Source organism: Chenopodium album, chromosome 16 (genome assembly GCF_948465745.1).
Source record: "Chenopodium album chromosome 16, dcCheAlbu1.1, whole genome shotgun sequence".
Taxonomy (NCBI): domain Eukaryota; kingdom Viridiplantae; phylum Streptophyta; class Magnoliopsida; order Caryophyllales; family Amaranthaceae; genus Chenopodium; species Chenopodium album.
In genome coordinates this window covers 4,258,065-4,277,525 of record NC_137849.1, presented here as the reverse complement: position 1 = coordinate 4,277,525, position 19,461 = coordinate 4,258,065, and the positions used below count along the sequence as shown (strand labels likewise).

The window sequence follows — 19,461 nt, the reverse complement described above, 5'->3', positions numbered from 1 at the left end:
ATAGCTTATAATCCTTAGGACATGTTTACTACGTGTTCATACATTATATTTGACAAATATAAAAGGCAAGATACTAAACTAATTACCAGAAATAAATTGTTTATATTATTCTCACGAATGAATTTCTTATATTATAATAAAATCCCACAGGATTAGTATATGAAAGTGAATAAGTGATCAGCACCACGTACATAAGGGGTCGGTTACATTGATTTCCTCTCTCCCTCTGATTCAAATGAAGAACATCATCTTCGATTCAAATACAATTGAGTAATGTAAGTGACGATGACTAATATCATAGCTTAAATTTGTCAAGAGCGTTGCCAATGCTTCTAGGCCGGATTAGTTGAATGTTTCTTTGAGATGATTTCCTTGACAGTAACAACACGGTAAATGGGAGGATTTTCTGGAGATAAAAGCTCCTCGATTGGTTTATAGAGTCGTGCGGAATTTTGTGGATAATAGTGAGTTCTAAAAATGCATGCCATTGAAAAATCCTTGGCCCTTATTGCTTGCTAGTACCCTATGTAATGCACTCACAAATTTGTTGTTGTTAATCAACTGAAATCACAAATTCATTGCCCCTCTAACATATGAAGAAATTAAGGAGGCCATGTTTTCATGTCACTCAGTCAAATCCCCGGGATCGGATGGGATCATTGCTGAATTTTTTCAACAGCAATGGCAACTAGTTGGAAACAATATGGTGAAAAGTGTTAAAGATGTCTTCAACTTGGGCTTCCTGCTGAAAACGTGAAATCAGTCCCTGTTAGTGATGATCCCAAAGGTCGAAGCGCCGGAGAATGCTAGTCAATTCAGACCAATTAGCCTATGCAACACAATGTACAAGTGTATATCAAAATGCTTGGTGAATAGAATAAAAGGGTTGCTTCCAAAACTAATTTCGGACAACCAAAATGCCTTTATTTCGGGAAGGCATATGGAAAACAACATTCTACTAAGCCACGAGCTCTTGCATACTATTGACAGGCTAAAGTCGTATCACCTAATCAAAAGTAATTCCTAAAACCACTAACTAATAATAGATAGGGAAGTAGGGTCAAATCCACAGGGAAACGAGTCTTTCTATTCCTAATTAATTATTATAATCTAAATTATTAAGTAACCAAAAGTTGTTATTTGAAGGAACTATACTACGAAGAATATGAGTAGGGAGAAATAAAAGTAGGGAGGAATCAAATAATAAAAGACCTAGGGCATAGGTTCACCAATAAATAATATTCCAAGGTAAAACATAACAATCAAACATCAATGCATCAATTAATCAGATCGTAAAGGGCTTTCGCTACGTATTACAATCACAGAGTTAATTTACCGGTATTAAATCTCATCTCTCGAATCTCGACCTAACCATTTATAAATTAGTCTGCCTATTGAAACTAGACCTAAACATCAATTCTCATCTCTCGAATCTCGAATCAATATTGTCAAACTCATGCATAAAAGATCAGGCCTAATCTAGTCACAGAGCATTAAATCAATCAATAGGAAATTAATCAAGCTTTGAAAATCAACAACAATAATTTACCCCTTCATATTATTTATGGATCCCCATAAACCCTAGAAAGAAAACTACTCAGACATAATTAAAACTAAACTAATCAAAGCAATTAAAGGAGACATGATGGAAGAAATAAAATAAATAGCCGAGATTAAAGGAGAAGAAATCGTTACCAAAGTTGAAGGAAACAAGAGATGGAATTAAACAAAGAGTTGCAGAGAGAGAAAATAATACTAGAGTTTAAGAGGAGAGAGAGAGAAAGTCTAAAGGAGAAGGTAAAAAAAAAAGAGTCTAAAAAAAAAGATACTAAACTTGCTTAACGGAAAAGTATTTATATTAAGCAAGAATCCTAAACTAAACAAACTTAATCGACGATTAGAAATCTACTAATGCCAACACGCGCCCGATCGGGCGATCGGGCCTGCCTTTTTACTCCCAATGAATGTTTCTCTTCTCGCGCCCGATCGGGCGCGCCATCGGGCGGAGACCCTTCGGGCTACTTGGACTCCTTGTTTAGGCTTGTACCTCGGCCCAAACCAAATATCCTCCTTGGGGCTTTAATCATTCGGTCCAATGCCTCATCTTCTCATAAGTCGAGCCCTTAATCACCGGTTCGATGACTCTAACCGATCTTGGGCTATGAAAGATGGTCGTGCTCCTCCAATGCTCGTAGTCGCTCCATAAAATCTCGGGAAAATGCTCCAAGAGTGCAATTCCCTATAAAACTCAACCAAAACTACAAAAACACTAGAAAACACATATTAGTAATAAAAGTGGCTCTAAAGAGCCAAAAAAACTACCAATTATGACCAAGGGACGGGGGTAAAATACTATATAAATTGGACACATCAACTATTAACACTCGGTCTTCTTCGAAGCTAGCAACACTTAAGATCGATATGTCAAAAGCATACGATAGGGTCGATTGGACGTTCTTGCTCAAAATATTGACAGCATATGGTTTTACCCCAAAGTGGCTGCAACTAATCTCATAATGTGTTACTATAGTTTCGTTCAAAGCATTGGTTAATGGCCAGACAACGGAAACTTTCAAGCCTAGCTGCGGGCTTAGACAGGGAGACCCCCTCTCCCTTTACCTTTTTCTATTTTGTATGGATATTTTGTCTCGTATGCTCACCCTTTCACAAGATATCGAGTATCTAAAAGGAAATAAGGTGGTTAGAAGAGCGTCGTCTATCACCTATTTATTTTTTGCAGATGATGTAATGATTTTCTTCGAAGCAACGAACCAATCATGCACAACGATCAAAGACATACTAGTAAGATTCAGTGAGGCCTCAGGGCAGCAGCTGAACCTTGCTAAATCATTCATCAAGCTATCGCTGCACATAAATGGTAAACTGGCAGAAAGGGTGAAGGAAATCTTAAGAGTATCCCAGGTTCAATGTTTTGGAAAACATCTAAGGGTCCCATGCTAGTTGATCGGTTGGGAAAGAAGAGTGTGATTTTTTCATACTTGGTGGATGCAATTTTGAAGAAGGTAAAATCTTGGAGTACTATGTCTCTTTCTCAAGGGGCAAAACTTATCTTAATAAATACAGTATTGTTGAGTATAGCTTCTCGTGTTATGAAGTGCCTTAAACTCCCCACCTGGATTACTAATAGAATGGATCGTACTCCATCATTACTAAGTTTTGGTGGGGGAATGGAATAGATAAGGTTATGCATTGGGTGAAAAGGTGTATTGTACAAGCACCAAAGATGGAAGGGGGTTTAGGCATTCGAGGGGGCAGAATATCTCAATAGTACACTACTCTTTAAACAAGCTCTTAGAATTCTTGTGAACCCTCTACTACTAATAGCTCAGGTTTACAAGAAACAGGGAAGTACTATTGCTAATGTGGACAGCGCAAATATAAGATGGAATGGGGCAATGTTGTGGGGTAGAAGAGGTTTACAGAGTGTAATCGGTTTGTTCATAAAGGGGTTTGCTTGGAAAATTGGAGAGGGAAGCAAGGTCTCAGCAACAACAGAACCGTGGATGAACGGGAAAATTCCAGAGATCAAATGCCATCATATTTTGAGCAGTGCTAGGAGTTTAAAAGTAGCGCATCTTATTGATCAAAGTAATACGACCTGGAAAAGAGAAGAGGTTGCAAAGTGGTTTCAAGATTCGGATGCAAGGAAAATTGTTGCAATGGAACTTCCTAAATCTAATCAGCAGGATTTCTTATACTGGAAACTTAACTCTTCTGGGAAATTCACAATAAAATCAAGTTATAAAATACCTAAGAGACATAGTGGAAGACACAAACCTAGTATGCGACAGGCAAGTAAGTTTCTTTAAAATTTTATGGCGTTTAACTCTTCCACCAAAGTGGAAAATTTTCCTATGGAAAATGTTTTATGATGGATTGGCTACCAAGGTAATCTGTCAGTAAGAGGTGTGGATTTAGATACTTCTTGTGACATTTGTGGGGAGGAAGAAACAACACAACTTCTCCTTCGTTTTTGTAGTGTTGCAACAGAAATATAGAGTAGTAGAAGTGTGGCTAAAACTGTAAATTTAAATGATGATACTCCTTTAACAGAGTGGATTCAGAACCAAATCCTGCTATTATATAGCAAGGATGGCATCTCAAGTGAGCAAATCAAGACTCTTATCCTAACTATGTGGAGCCTTTGGGTTACAAGGAATGAAAGAGTGTTCAGGGAAGAAGAAAGGAACGCGGACACTTTAGAATAATTATACAGCAAAGCAGACAACAATTACAGTGGTTTGAAGCAACAGAGGAACGTATTGGTGGAATAAATAATCCACCTTTCCCTCCTGGCTTTCTGTCAGTTCAGCTAGGGAGATATACGAATGGGGAGGGCGTTTTCTTAATCCGGGTTGACGGTTCATGGGAAAAGAGCACGAAGAGAGTAGGAATTGGGTGGGCTTTTGCTGGAAATAATAGAGATACAAGGTTTGATGGGGGTGGAAGTTATGGGATTGCAAAATCAGCTTTCTGCGGTGAAGCTAGGGCGTGTTTAGGAGCTCTTAACTAGGCTTCAATTAAAGGATACAAGAGGATTGAAATTTACTCAGATTGTGCACACTTAATCACAATGTTAAAGAGGAATGATGGTAATTTGATAAGTAATAGATGGACTTTGAAGGATATAGCGAAGCGACCACAGGAGTTCGATTACTGTTATATCAGGAAAGTGGAACGACAGCAAGTACACAGAGCCCATCTCATAGCTAATTTTCGCAGAATTAATTTTGTTTCTTTTATGAATGTATAATTGTGGTTTAGCCTAAAAAAACGTTATTTTCATACAATAGCAACACATACACGTAGCATCAACAACTCTTTAATAACAAGTAATGTTCTAATAATATTGATACTTAACATAATCTTATCACATAACCATAAGCATTAAGGCCTTATTACCTTCACTTAATTTTTATTAATAAATTATTTTTATTGAAATTAATTAATTTACTTTTACTAATTAAACTTGTCTTGAAAATGGGCTCGTCCCAAATGATCTTCATGATGATCAACATATTATGTCAATCTAGTGCTTACTCAATAGCCAGCTTATCCGCCTTTTTCTTTGTAAGCTGCTTAATCATCACAAACACATGGCCTAGATCCTAACTCCATTTATCAATTAACAATAGTGTCCAAGCTACTTCCTCCATTGAAGCTTAACACCAACAACACCATCTTCATCATGTCCACTGACCCATCATCTCCCTCCATAAAACTGTCCACCGGCACCACCACTTTCGGCGTCTTTGCCGCCAAATTAAACGAAAACCTTAGAAGCAAAGGGTGAAATTAAGGGCTTGATTAACCCCAAAGGGTAGGGGTGACTATTTCACCTTGAAATTAATGACCTAGGGATAGGGATGCTCATAAATCTATCTGAACTAAAAAAATAGACCGGACCACCTCGGACTGACCCAGAACCAAATTAATCGGTTCAATCTTCGGGTCTAGGAATTTATTTTACTAGTCTTCGATCTAAAACCCTATAAAAATCGGTCTTGGACCGGACTGATTTTTTTATTAAAAATATGCGTGAAACCTTAAATAATGGTTAAGATTATCCTTAATAAGCTTAGAAAACTTTAAATCTATGAGCTTTTTTGTACTAAATATACAAAAAAAAAGACGTTAAAATGTAGATTTTCCTTTACCTTTTTTTTTTTTAATTTTTTTTATATTTTTTTTTTGAGTTTTTCATATAATTATTAAAAAAATTAGAATTCTTTTTTAAAAAATTCTTAAATCGGTCCAAAGCGGTCCGGTCTGGGTTTTGGACCGATTCTTTCGATCCGGTCCAGGTTTGGTCCTTGCTTAATCGGTTCGGTCTTCGGTTCTTAAAATTCTAATTTTCGGTCTTCGGTCCGGCCTGGTCTTGGACCGATGAACAGCCGTACATGGGGGAGCTTTGTCAATGAGCTCTTGGACATAATTCTTGCTGACGTTGGCGAACGAGAATGATCGATTTAATCACAGACACCATCACTACCCATTGTCGGAGTCACGGCTAGCTTATGCCCAGCACTAATTTCAGTGTCATTGTCGCTGAACACCCTCCATCGCAGAAGCTATTACACTTTTGTCATTGTTGAGACTTGAGAGAGAGGAGAGAGAAGGAGTGATTTTGGGATTTGGGGCTTTGCTCTTAACGGATGTTTTACGCTAGTTGTTTACGCAATCAAACACAAATATGTAGTGCATAGCTGACACTATGAACACATCATTACATGTAAAATGAAATTACTATCCTTGATTTAAAGAATGAAAAGACACCATCACCCTTGTGAGTGACAAATTATGTTAATCATCAGGAATTTCCCGTTTAAAATTGCTAGTTTTTATTGATTCATTACCAACAAATGCGACAATGTAACGATTCTAAGGAACAAATGAAAAGAATTTGTAAACTAAGTGAAAATGAATGAGAAGAATCATCACCTGCATCAAATTTCCCATGTTAGCGACAAGTGAGCCAAGAATAGGGATGACGTCGAGCCATTGATGACCTTGATAGGAACTTGTAAGCCAGGGGTGTGGTTAGCGAGGAGTATAGTTATGAAGCCACTATCGACATGAGTAGCTGAGCCAATGGTCAATTCTAGCTCGGGGCAAGCAGGGTAGTAATTGCATGGAGAAAATGTGCCATTGATAACTTGTTATTTGGTATGATTTTAGGGTAATTTTGAACCTTGTTTTCGTTATTATTCGGCATCAAAGTTCATTATTTATCCTATTTTTATGCAAATTTTGTACTATTCATGCTTCACGGGTTGTTTGTGTTTTTGATGTAATGTAGCTATTTTTAGCACTATGAATGTGATCAAGCATGAGTGAGAAAGGAGAAGGGCACAATTGGTTGATGGAGCAGTGGAGGATGAAGGATGAGTGACTTAGAGACAAATGAAAAGCTTTTGGAAAGCCTTGAAGGGTTATTTGCACAAGGGTCAACTTCAACTGACCATAACTTTTTTTCTACTCAACTTATTGAAGTGATTCAAATTGGAGATTAAATTTCGTCTCAAGAGCTTTCCAACAACTGGTCACAAGTCCATTTCTGGCAAGAAACGAAGAAGTTACAGCCTCTCAAAGTCAAGATGTTCATGCAGGGGTTTCTGCACGGACATGCAACAAAATGGCACGTCCGTGCAAGGCTGCACGCCCGTGCAGACCTGGGCAGTAGGTTCTGCCTCTGTTTTACCTCTATTGAACATCCGTGCCAACTTTGGCATGTCCGTGCAAGCCTGTTTTCGGGCTTTTCTCATTTTCTCCGTCCTTTTTATTTGGGGTAATATAAATACCTTCTTAGCTCCGATTGTGGAGGAGAGGATCTACTTAGTGTAGTTAGCTTAGGTTAGGGTTTTTAGAGAGAGAAACTCTTATTTTCTAGAGAGAGAAAGTGGAAAAAACTTGTTGAAAGCTTGGAATATGAAAAATTGAAGGAAGAAGACTTGAAGATTTGATTATTTCTTGCATTATCAATGAGAATTTCTTACTCGCTCTCTTATTTTATTGCTTTAATTGCTTATTTTTGTATCTTTTCTAGTTTTATTACTTGTTTATGTTAAATTAGTCTTTGATTTCATTTTCTTAGTTGTTAACTCCTTTAGTTTTGCAATTTATCTATTGATTTAGATAATGTGGGGTGTTAATTAGTTGAGCTAAAGTGGTTTAATTGTTAGTTCTTGTAAGTGGTCATTGCTAGAACTATTCATCTAAGCTTTCTCAACGAAGGATCGAGAGATGAACTTGAGTTAGCTCCCTTATGCTTAATTGACTTGCAATGATATGAGAATAGGAATTGCCAGTCAAGGGAATGTTTATGTCATCGTGATTATGCTTTAACACTTGTTTTATGCTTTGTAACCACGAGAGTAGGTTGTATCATGACTCAAGTAATCCCTCTAGCTTGAGAGAGTAGTTGGGTGCCTTTGATGACTTCCCCTAATTTATCCCCGAATTGCTATGTTTTGTATGTTAAATTGTAGTTTGTGAATGACTTAATTGGTGGATACCTTCCCAAGATCCTTTTTATTATTGTTTGTAGTTTTTCTTTATACATCAAAACCCAAAAAGACTTGACTTAGCTTATCACAAATCGATATTTGTTAGTGCTCCCTTTAGTCCTTGTGGTATCGACCCTTACTTGCCCTTTCTATCCATTAGAGAGACCAAGTTAGGTTTTTATATTTGGTAGGCTCGATGACGGCCTATCAACCATCGTCGTACCCTATGTTCTTAAGATAACTTGATTCAAGTCGAAGAGCTTGAGATAGTAGCTCATAGATTGTCGTACCTAATTTCATCACCTCATTAGTGTATTGGATTAATATATCCCTGTATTTGTGATCAATGAACGTATAGATATCAATATATCTTACAATTTTATAGATAAAATGTACATATTTGTAAAAATGTATAGTATATTTGTAAAGGAAGAAAATTAAGAAACGGAAGAAGTAGTAGTAACTAAGGAAGCACTTTTATAGTACCTGCACACTAAGGGTAATTCTTGAGGATTGGGAGGAGAAGATCCACGAATAAAAGTCATGGTATCTCTCCAAGCAGCCACCTTGACTAGGAGTAAGTTGAAATTACTATTGTACAAAAAATGATTAGTGTCATAATCCCTCGAATAAGAGAAAATACAAGTTAATCTTTATGATTGACAAAATATGTAAATCATAGGGGTAAAATTGACATTTCTATGAATTACTTGGGATCATTTTTCAAGTTAATCTATATGATTGACAAGGTATGTAAATCATAGGGGTAAAATTGACATTTTTATGAATTATTTGGGATAATTTGGTAATTTTAATAGGATGTTGTTAGTTTTAGCATATCCTTCCTCTTTCCTACTGCTTTCCCATCCTTCTCTCTCCTCATTCCTCTGACTCAACAATGGAGCTTCAACACTAAAATTTTCGACCTCCCCTATGTCGCCGACATCACTTCATTTTCAAAAATCAAGCTCAATTGAAGGAGCTTCAATGGAGGACATGGTCACCCCTACCCTTTGGGGTTGACCATGCCCTTAATTTCACCCTTCATTCATAGGGTTTTTCGTTTAAGACCAGGAAAGGTAGGTGGAGATTTGGGAAGCTTCATTGGTGTTGGTGTCGGGGAAGCTTCTATGGTGTTCGAGGTCGGGGAAGCTTTAGAACAAGAAGCTTTTTAATACAAGGAGTTCAATGGAGGTGTAGTCGGTGAAGTAACGGCGAAAAAATCGTTAAGTTGGCATTATCTTTGCTCATGATGTGGCGTCAAGTATTGTTCCCTATTATTACAATAATGCCATTAGATTGACAAATTTCGTTAATCATCGATAAACGAGCCTGGGCCACACCCGACACAACTGTCCACTTTATACGACCAAGGAGGTTCCACCTCAAAATCATATGGCAATGAGGGGAGTAGCCCCTTAACCTTATAAAGTGGACACAACTTTCTTATTTCTTCAATGTGAGATACACATCCCAATACAAACTCTCACTTATAAACTCAATCAATGTGGGACAACACACTACTCACATGTGCCACAGTTAGTAATAAAGTTTGTTTAGATAAAGGATGTGAAGTATGTATGCGTGACAATAAAGATAGTTTTCCTTTGAGTGACAATAAAGCATCTAGAATTTTTGAAAAAATTCATTGTTATTTGTGGGGCCCGTGTAGTCATGTTTCGTCAAGCAGTGCTCGTTATTTTTTGACAATAGTTGATGATTATTCTAGAGCCATTTGGATTTATTTATTGAATGATAAAACGGAGGTTTTTTGTATTTTTTTTTTTTTATGTTTGTTGCTATGGTGGAAAGACAAATTTCTCAAACCATAAAAATTGTGCAAAGTGATAATGGTACGGAGTTTAATTGTTTGCGTGATTTTTTTGGTACTACGAGTATTATTTTCCAAACCTCTTGTGTGGGTACTCCGCAACAAAACTGGAGGGTTGAGAGAAAACATGAACATATTTTGTCGGTTGGGAGAGCTTTGAGATTTCAGGCCAAATTACCTATTTATATTTGGGGTGAGTGTGTACTTTCCGCGGCTCACCTAATTAATCGTACTCTTACTCGATTGCTACAAAATAAAACTCCATTCAAAATCTTCTTTGATAAACCCCCTATGCTTGATGCCATTCGTACTTTTGGGTGTTTATGTTTTGCACATAATAAAAAAAACTAATGGAGATAAGTTTGCAAGTCGGAGTCGAAAGTGTATTTTTGTGGGTTACCCGTTTGGGAATAAAGGGTGGAGATTATATGATCTTGAATCCAAAGTTTTTTTTGTGTCTCAGGATCCGATTTGTTGAGGATGTGTTTCCATATGCTACCCCGGAAGATGTTAATATTGAGTCTCATGATTTTGAGTTAAATTGTGATGTACATGATGATTTTGTGGAATATGGGGAGTATATTGTCAATGAGGTGCATGAGACGCACAATGGTGACACTGAGCATATGGGTAGTGTTAGTGTTTGAGACCTTGCGGGCATTGGCATAGCTGACCAGTCAGGCCATGCTACTGCCACCTCGTGGGATGTGGCTGCGGGCGCAGAGGCAGCAGCACAACAGGGCCACGCTTCTGCCACCCCGCAGGATATGGCTACGGGCGCAGGGGCAGCAACACAGCTCGAAACTGCCATTGTGCAACAGCCCTGTGATGACAGCAGTAGTACAAGGGAGGCAGAACAACAGCCATTGGGGCGTGGTTTTTGGGATAAAATTCCCTCGGTTCTTCTTCGTGATTATGTGACTCACTCGGTCTTTGCTAAAAATCCGTCTCCTTCCACTCCATCTTCAGGTACGCCTTATCCTTTAGCACATTATATAAATTGTGACAAGTTTTCTGTGAATTATTGTAAGTTTCTGGCAGCTATTGTTGGTGGTCATGATCTGAAATCTTTTAAAGAAGCCATGAAACATGAAGGTTGGCGACAATCTCTGCAGGAAGAAATTAGAGCCTTGGAAGATAATGACACTTGGATCTTAGAGCACCTTCCTCCCGGTAAACATACTCTAGGGAGCCAATGGGTATACAAGACAAAATATTTGTCTAATGGTGATGTTGAACGACTTAAATCTTGTTTAGTTGTTTTTTGGTAACCATCAGCAGGAAGCCAGGAAGGCATAGATTATGGTGAAACGTTTTCTCTAGTTGCAAAGATGACCATAGTTCGGGTTTTCCTTGCAATTGCAGCATCAAAGTACTGGGAACTCCATCAAATGGATGTGCATAATGCTTTTTTGCATGGTGATCTTGCTGTGGAGTTATACATGAAATTACCTCCTGGGTTTGAGGGTACAGATCCATCATTAGTGTGTCGCTTGAGAAAGTCCTTGTATAGGTTGAAACAAGCACCGAGGTGTTGGTTTGCAAAGCTAACAACGGCTTTGAAAGGGTATGGCTTCATTCAATCTTACTTTGATTATTCTCTATTTACTTATACTAAAGGCACGGTTCAGATTAATGTCTTAGTATATGTTGATGATCTTATTATTTCTGGTAATCATTCCGCTGCACTTGTTGGTTTCAAGGCTTATCTCAGTGATTGTTTCAAAATGAAGGATCTTGGTCCTTTAAAGTATTTTTTGGGCATAGAAGTCGCTTGTAGTGCTTCGGGTTTATTTTTATGTCAACGGAAATATACTTTGGATATTATTTTTGAAGCAGGTTTATTAGGGGCAAAGCCGAGTGGTCTTCCCATGGAGCAAAATCACAAGCTCGATTGTGCCACAGGTGATCTCCTTGCGGATCCGGAGGTGTATCGTAGGCTCGTTGGCTGTTTGATCTATCTTGCGGTAACTAGACCGAATTTAGCATACTCCGTTCATATCTTGTCTCAGTTTATGCAAGAGCCACGCATTGAGCATTGGGAAGCAACTCTATGTGTCATTCGTTATTTAAAAGGTACCCCGGGTCAAGGTATCTTGTTGAGTGCTACTAGTGATCTCACTTTGCAAGGTTGGTGTGATTCAAATTGGGCGGCTTGTCCCCCTAACTCGTCGCTCTATCATAGGTTGGTTGGTGTTTCTGGGGCATCCTCCTATCTCTTGGAAGACTAAAAAGCAACCCACTGTGGCGACGTCTTCTTCAGAGGCCGAATACAGATCAATGTCTGCAATTACTTGTGAGCTTAAGTGGCTTAAAGGTTTGTTGTTGAGTTTGGGTGTGCAACACCCTAAGGCAATCAAGTTGTTTTGTGACAGTCAATCTTCTTTGCACATCGCAAAGAATCTGGCTTTTCATGAAAGAACCAAACACATTGAAGTTGATTGTCACTTTGTTTGAGATGCGATTGTTGAAGACTTGATTTCTCCATCTTATGTTCCTACTACTTCTCAATTGGCCGACATCTTCACAAAGGCGCTTGGAAAGTCACAGTTTGACTATCTTCTATCCAAGTTAGGCACTTATGACACTCATGCTCCAACTTGAGGGGGGGTATTGAGGATATATTTTGTGCGATATTTTTGGTAGTTATCTTATATATTGTTTCCTAATCTTAGTAACCTAAGTTAAGGTAATTCTAGGGATTATATGTTTTGCCCTCGATTAATGAAAGGTCAAGCCGTAAGTTTATACAATTTTACAATCATAAAGATTAATTGGGGCTGGCTCCTCGAATAATACTCTTTCTTATTCTCAATATCTTGTTCGTGAAACTTATGTATGCCCTTTAGCATCTCATCTAGTACTTCAAGAGGAATACCGTGGTTGACGACTTGAAAGAAACCATAATTTTCACATGCTATCTTCACTTGCTCTATTACCTCCTCACGTCGACCTCCATCTTTGTCCTTGATCCCCTTGAAATCGATCAAGGGGATCTTGTTCTTGTTGTCATCATCAAAAGACTTGTATGTCCCTGCAGGGTTCATATGAGCAATTTCATCCTCAAATCCTCAATATTATGAAAATATATTTCAGGTATACCTTTAAGAGACTTAATAAAGCACGGATAAAAATCCTAATTAAAGTTAACCCTCACGTTTTTTTTGGTCTGAAATATGAGGGTGAGGTATGTACTTGAAAGTCTGGGAGAAAGAAGTAATGGGATCCATGACCCACTACGCCTCTAAATATTGTCGGTTAATAAGATTCAAATTATTTTATACCATACATTCTGAACCTCATACTTCTACGATTTGAGGTGAGGTCCTTAATAGTGAATCTAGTCTTGCATAAGAAAGTTTTTTCTAGTACGTGCACTCCTAATAATCATGATTCGTGATCAAATCATCCAATGCAAAAAAATTAAAAAGCTAATTAGTGTAAGAATTTTAACTTTAATTTGCATTTCATCATAGGCTTTTTGGATGCAAATAAAGATGACATACCATAATTGGTGGTGTTATTGTTATAAGTTATTGAGGCTGTGATGTTCATGTATGAACATATTAGGGATCTTAGTTATCCCAGCATCAACAAGACCCTTGACTCCAGCTTTCGAGTCTTCAAAAGCCTTGATCTCAGCCTCTCGATCACAATCCTGTTCGGAGGCCATTTTTAGAGAAGGCGGAACAACAATCAATCTACTATAAGCTCCTAGGACGGAGATTAAGGAAAGATAAATAATAAAGAAATGCTCAAAACTTCACAATGTATAACTTGTATTGTAGTAAAATTAAACTCATTGACCTGTTACATGTTTAAGTACATAATATAAAGAATTGAAGAAAATTTGATTACAGAAATAGCAAGTATGAGTATATTATGTATTTCAAAATTACTTACAATATTATATGATCGATCAATGACAAGTTCACATGAATAGGTTGATGATTAAAGAAATAAGAGAAGATAGATTGTGCACTTAGTAATGGAGGAAAGATTACTCTATTAAGTAATTATGTCAAGATTAGTTAATGTGCTAGCAATGCAAATTTGACTAAAAAGTTCTAATTTAAGTTGTCCTCTTGTGTAAGGAAGCTATGTCAGATATAATTGAGTTTTTTAGATCAATTTAATGTTTGTAAATTTATGATCAATGTTTTGAAGGTGAACATATGGCATAAAAAACTCAGAAAATCAATCGAAAAAGTCGAACGAAAGAGGAAAATAGAAAAAACAGAGGAGAGAGAAAAACTAAAAGAGAGAAAATTTTGATCAAAATTGTTACAGGAAAAGAAAAGTGGAGAGAGAATTTGAGAAAAGGAAAGTAAAAATTAAGAAAAAGGAAATAAAGAAACTCCGGAAGGATGTTAGCTACATAAAAGAAAAAAGAAAGGAATGAGCTGCATTTCATGCACTACACATTGCGTTTAGCATTGTTGCAGCTATTCTAGCTGCACTAATATGCAGTCAAGAATATGCATATCTTTGGGTACCAAAATGACACTTATTTCGGGCCTAAAACTACTAAAGCCCAATCTAGGATGACAATAGCATCTTAGTCCTATGACCATTCCTCTTCCAAGGCCCAAATCAGGTAAAGCCCAATCGCTTAATCTAATAGTAGATCTGTAGATGCTTATAAATAGCTTAGTCGTCACTTGGAAATCCCAAGGTATTCAATTCACTTGACACTTCCTAGCACTTGCACTATAAAATTGGACTTGTGTCACGACTAAAGGTGGGCATGAGCCGTGCCGGCACGCGGGCGCCACGGGCCCAGCATGATTTCAGCACGGCACGACACGGCGGCCCAATTGTGGGCCGTGCCGTGAACAAATATTTTGAAAATTGGCACAAGCATGGCGGGCGGCACTGTCTTCGGCCCGTGGGACGGCATGCCGGCGCGGTCCATCACGGCACGCGGCCCACCAGGCACGACCCGTCACGTATTCCGTATAATAAAATGAAGTTATTCACCAATTATTGTACGATTTTTAATTATCATTACAAATTATTGTATTATCGATTTATCGTACCGGTATATAATAAAATAAGTTATTCATCAATTTTTGTGTTATCGGCTTATCACACTCGTAAATTTTTTTTAATTATATGCATTGTTGATTTTTTCTATATAATACACAGTAATATAATACGGAGTAATACAAAAACATAAACATAAATTAATAACATTATTTATATAAACTCAATTTTAAAGTTGTTCAAAACAAATATATATCGATTTTCTTATATATATATACTAGATGAAACCCGTGCGATGCACGGTTTGGTTGATTTTTTTTTTATTTTTTTATTTTATTTTTTTTAATGAGCTAAAATTTGTTATATATTTAGATAAAATTCCTAATATTAAAAGATAATATTTAATTATTTTAAACTTAAAAATCTCATTCGCCAATTTTGCTTACGTGGCATTTGAATTATTTAATTCTAAAGAAATTAATAATCTCTTATTTAATTGGCTATTGCTAAGATTTATAATCCACATGGCGCGCTAAGAAAATTAGATCCTACGTGGCTCTCTAAAAACTCGGGAAAAAACTCCCCTTTATATATATATATATTAGATTAAAAATTAAATAAATAATTAAAATACTGGGCTAGCCCGCTGCCCGGCACGGCACGGCCCGCCAGGAACGTGGGTCATGCCGTGCCGTGGGCTGGGGTTGTGCCAAAAATTGGCACGGCCCGTCGGGAAGCTGGCACGGCACGGCACGATGTTCATGTTTAGTCACGACCTTGTTCAAATGCTAACTAGCATTAGAGGGGTTTCCTCAATACACTCCGGAGACTAGCTTACATGCTAACTGTGTAGCACTGTAGTTGTTTAATTCAAGTGCGATCACAACGAATTAATCTGAACCCCCATCTTCATCATCTCATCAGAGATTATTGTTTTACACCCGAAGCAACATACTATGAAGTATATATAAACCTTAACTTATATATTCTACCATAAGCACGTAATTTTCTCAAGCAACCTCCGAGAGTAGCTGATGTGCATTAATTATTCGAGCTTAGATATCAATCTAAAATCAATAACTTATCATAAACACAAGTTTCCCCAATCTGGATCATGAATAATTGGCACTAAACTAAGGGACATTCTTTTCAGCAATGACAATGACCTACACATTGAAACGGATGTAACAAGAATACAAGATCTTATATCACCGTTTATCAAGTAAAATTATAAATATGGCTTATTATCATTGATTCTATTCCTAGTTGTATTGTTCCCTTAGATACTACAAGTTGACCTTCCCTTTAAGGGTTTGGCAGGAAGATGAGTAGGCAACCTACATGAAAACACTTGCTACTTTCATTTCTTCAAACCAAGACAGCTAATCATTTCATCAAATCTTATCATCTCCCCAACAAATCCACCCCCCAATCCCAAAAAATTAAAGATAAAATTAAAATTAAAAAATAAAAAATAAAAAATAAAAAAAAATAAAAACTTTTTTTTTAAAAAAAAAATTTACTTATTCTAAATAATCCCTTGCAACAACCCACCTTCCAAATAAAAAGATAAAAACAACCAATCATAACCCAACACGTGGGCAATAAATTCCGTTAATTCAGTTACGTGCCCTTTTTCTTAAGCAGCGTAACGCTTACGCATTCTCACTGATTATTTACTCTCATTCCAATTCCAAACATCCCCCCTTCGCCGCGCCATTACCAAAGGTATGAAATTTTTTTTTCTTCTCTCAATTATTTTTTTACTTCGTATTACTTTTCGAATATATCGTATTCGCCACGAATTTTTGTTTTCGAATTATATTGGATTAATCGCTTGTTTTCATTTAGTTGATCATCTTCAACTTGAATTTTTCTTATTTATAGTTGCGTACTTGCGTGTGTATTTTTTTTTCTTTGATCAACTATTTTTTGCTTAGTTGTTTTTCTCAATTATTACCAAATAAAGTTCCATTGATTAATTTCTGTAAAATAGTTATTAGTTTCCTTATAATTATCAATTGGAAGGGTATATTCACAATTTTAAATTCTTGAATTTTTCCGGGAATTCACTTGTGAAGGTTTGATCTTTTTTTATTTTTAAATTTTAGAAACTTATAAAGGTTTGATCTTTTTAAATTTGGAAATAATTGTTGGGCGGTTGATTTTTATACTTGTATTTCTTTCAATTATGAATTCTGTTTAAAAGGGGGTTTTTTTTTTAAATGTCATCAAATTGTTTTAATCATTATGTATTGATAATTTTAATATAATTGTTTTCAATGATTGCAGATTTGATCAAATATTCATAGTAAAGTTGATGAATTCAAGAAGTGGTTCAAGATCAATTGTTTCCCACAAGCAGGGAAACAAGAACAGTTGCATTTTCTGGGTTTTGGTTTGTTCACTTCCAAGTTTCCTAGGCACTTTAATCCCTTTCCTTAACTTCGTTTAACTTGAACTCGAAACAAGACTATAAACAACCCATCAAAGCCCTTGTTTCACAATTTTTAACCCAAAAAAATGGTGGTATTAGCATCAGATTGTGTTGGAATTCAGAACTTTGCTGATGTTTTTGGTCCTATATCAGTGCAACCCTCAATTGATCCTTATTTTCGCGATTCCAAGGACTCGAATTACCCTCAAATAGATAATGGAATATATGAGATTTCGTCTTTGGATCTTGACAAAAAATCAGGATGTGTTGTTGGGGTTAAGGATTTTGAAGTGCTTAGAGTTGTAGGCAAGGGCACTTATGGGAAAGTTTATCAAGTTAGGAAGAGATCATCTGATGAGATTTACGCGATGAAGGTGATTGCAAAGGACAAGATAATCGAAAAGGATCATGTCGAATACATCAAATCTGAGAGGGAGATACTAATGAAGATTGATCATCCTTTTATTGTTAAGCTTAACTACACATTTCAGGTATGGGATTAGGACTCTTTCACTGTTTAACGCGACTTTTTAATCACAACATTGCATAGTTTTAACAACTGATTTATTTTTATTATGTTATGCAGACAAAATATAGGCTGTATTTTGTGCTAGATTTTGTCAATGGCGGTCAGCTGTTCTTTCAGCTCCTTCAACATGGTTTATTCAGGTAATTTTATGACTTCAGAGTGCAAAATTTCCACTAGTTTATGAAATAATGCAGTTTGTCACTTTGGCTAGTGCTTAGTCTTTAGGAATATACAATACTTGTACTTTGTATAGTGGTCTTATACAAACATGATTATATATAATAATCTTATGTTCAAGATAAGAACATGAAATATATATTTCCGAACCTTATTTAAGGATATGAAATGATTTTACAGCACTACCACCCTTAGTTTTAGTTTTTCTTGTCTCCTTGTCACTTCAATTTCAGTCGGGACATGTTAGTAATCAGTCATTAATCGTACTTTGTTAAGAATTGTGACAAGAATTTTCCGAGTATATGCAAAAACTCTAGGGAAGGTTAATGCTTGTACAGAGAGTTCGGAGAATATGTAATGCTTGTTATGTGCTAACTTTTGTATTTCAGGGAGGATTTGGCTCGAGTTTACGCAGCTGAGATAGTCTCTGCAGTTGCATACTTACATGATAATGGCATCATGCATAGGGATCTTAAGCCAGAAAACATTCTATTAGGCGCGGATGGCCATGTATGTGCTCCTCTTTAACTAACCCCTTCACATTGCCCTTTAAACAATAAAGTTCAAGCACTAAATCCTGTCAATTCCTTCCATTATCAGATAATGTTGACTGACTTTGGTCTAGCAAAACAATTCGACGACACAACAAGATCAAACTCTTTGTGCGGAACAACTGAGTACATGGCTCCTGAAATTATACTTGGCAAAGGGCATGATAAGGCTGCAGATTGGTGGAGCGTAGGGATTCTCTTATATGAGATGCTCGTTGGAAAGGTTTACCATATTTTCCACCCTTTTTCACTTAATCATATGTAATTTTGTTTCCTTATAAGCTAATTGTTTCGTGTATTTCCGCTGTAACAGCTACCTTTCAGTGGCGGAAACAGATTCAAATTACAGCAGAAAATAATCAAAGACAAGATCAAGTTACCTACTTTTTTATCAAGTGAAGCACATTCTCTAATAAAAGGGGTAAGTTTTTGTAATAACTTTAGTAGAATATTAAACTTAATATGCATTTCAAAAGTTCTCATTGAAAGTTCTATGTTATGTAGCTGCTAACGAAAGAACCGAGCAAGCGGCTGGGAAGTGGGCCTCAAGGGGAAGATGAGATAAGAAGACATAAATGGTTCAAGTGCATCAATTGGAGGAAGTTAGAAAAAAAAGAAATCCAACCAAGCTTTAAACCATTTGTTGGTGGGAAGGAGTGTATTGTTAATATCGCAGAGGAATGGACCAAAATGTCTTTAGTCGATTCGCCAGCTACTAGTCCAAGGTCGAAGGAGGAGAATGAAAATCTCTTCAAAGAATTTGGCAACTTTTTTTGAGATCACTTTATGAACCTCTCATAGAGAAAATTGAGAAGTGTTAATAAATGTTGAATTTGAAATTTGTGACACAAAATTTCAGATTAATAAAATAAAGCTATTCACCCAATCCTTTCAAGTTTTGTTGCACAAATTCTTGAACTTAT

At 36.6% G+C, this 19,461-nt stretch overlaps 1 protein-coding gene and 1 pseudogene across 1 annotated transcript; one reads left to right on the top strand and one right to left on the bottom strand.

The window, feature by feature from the left end:
• Positions 1-295: 295 nt before the first annotated feature.
• LOC145583763 (1-aminocyclopropane-1-carboxylate oxidase homolog) lies at positions 296-13,531 on the bottom strand (annotated as a pseudogene).
• Positions 13,532-16,538: 3,007 nt separating this feature from the next.
• On the top strand, positions 16,539-19,417 carry LOC145584709 (serine/threonine-protein kinase AtPK2/AtPK19-like). Its single transcript, XM_081641515.1, has 7 exons — positions 16,539-16,572; positions 17,137-17,772; positions 17,868-17,950; positions 18,377-18,497; positions 18,588-18,761; positions 18,852-18,959; positions 19,043-19,417. The coding sequence occupies exons 2-7, from the start codon at positions 17,368-17,370 to the stop codon at positions 19,313-19,315; spliced, it is 1,164 nt and encodes a 387-aa protein (XP_081497641.1). The 5' UTR covers positions 16,539-16,572; positions 17,137-17,367; the 3' UTR covers positions 19,316-19,417.
• The last annotated feature ends 44 nt before the right edge of the window (positions 19,418-19,461 follow it).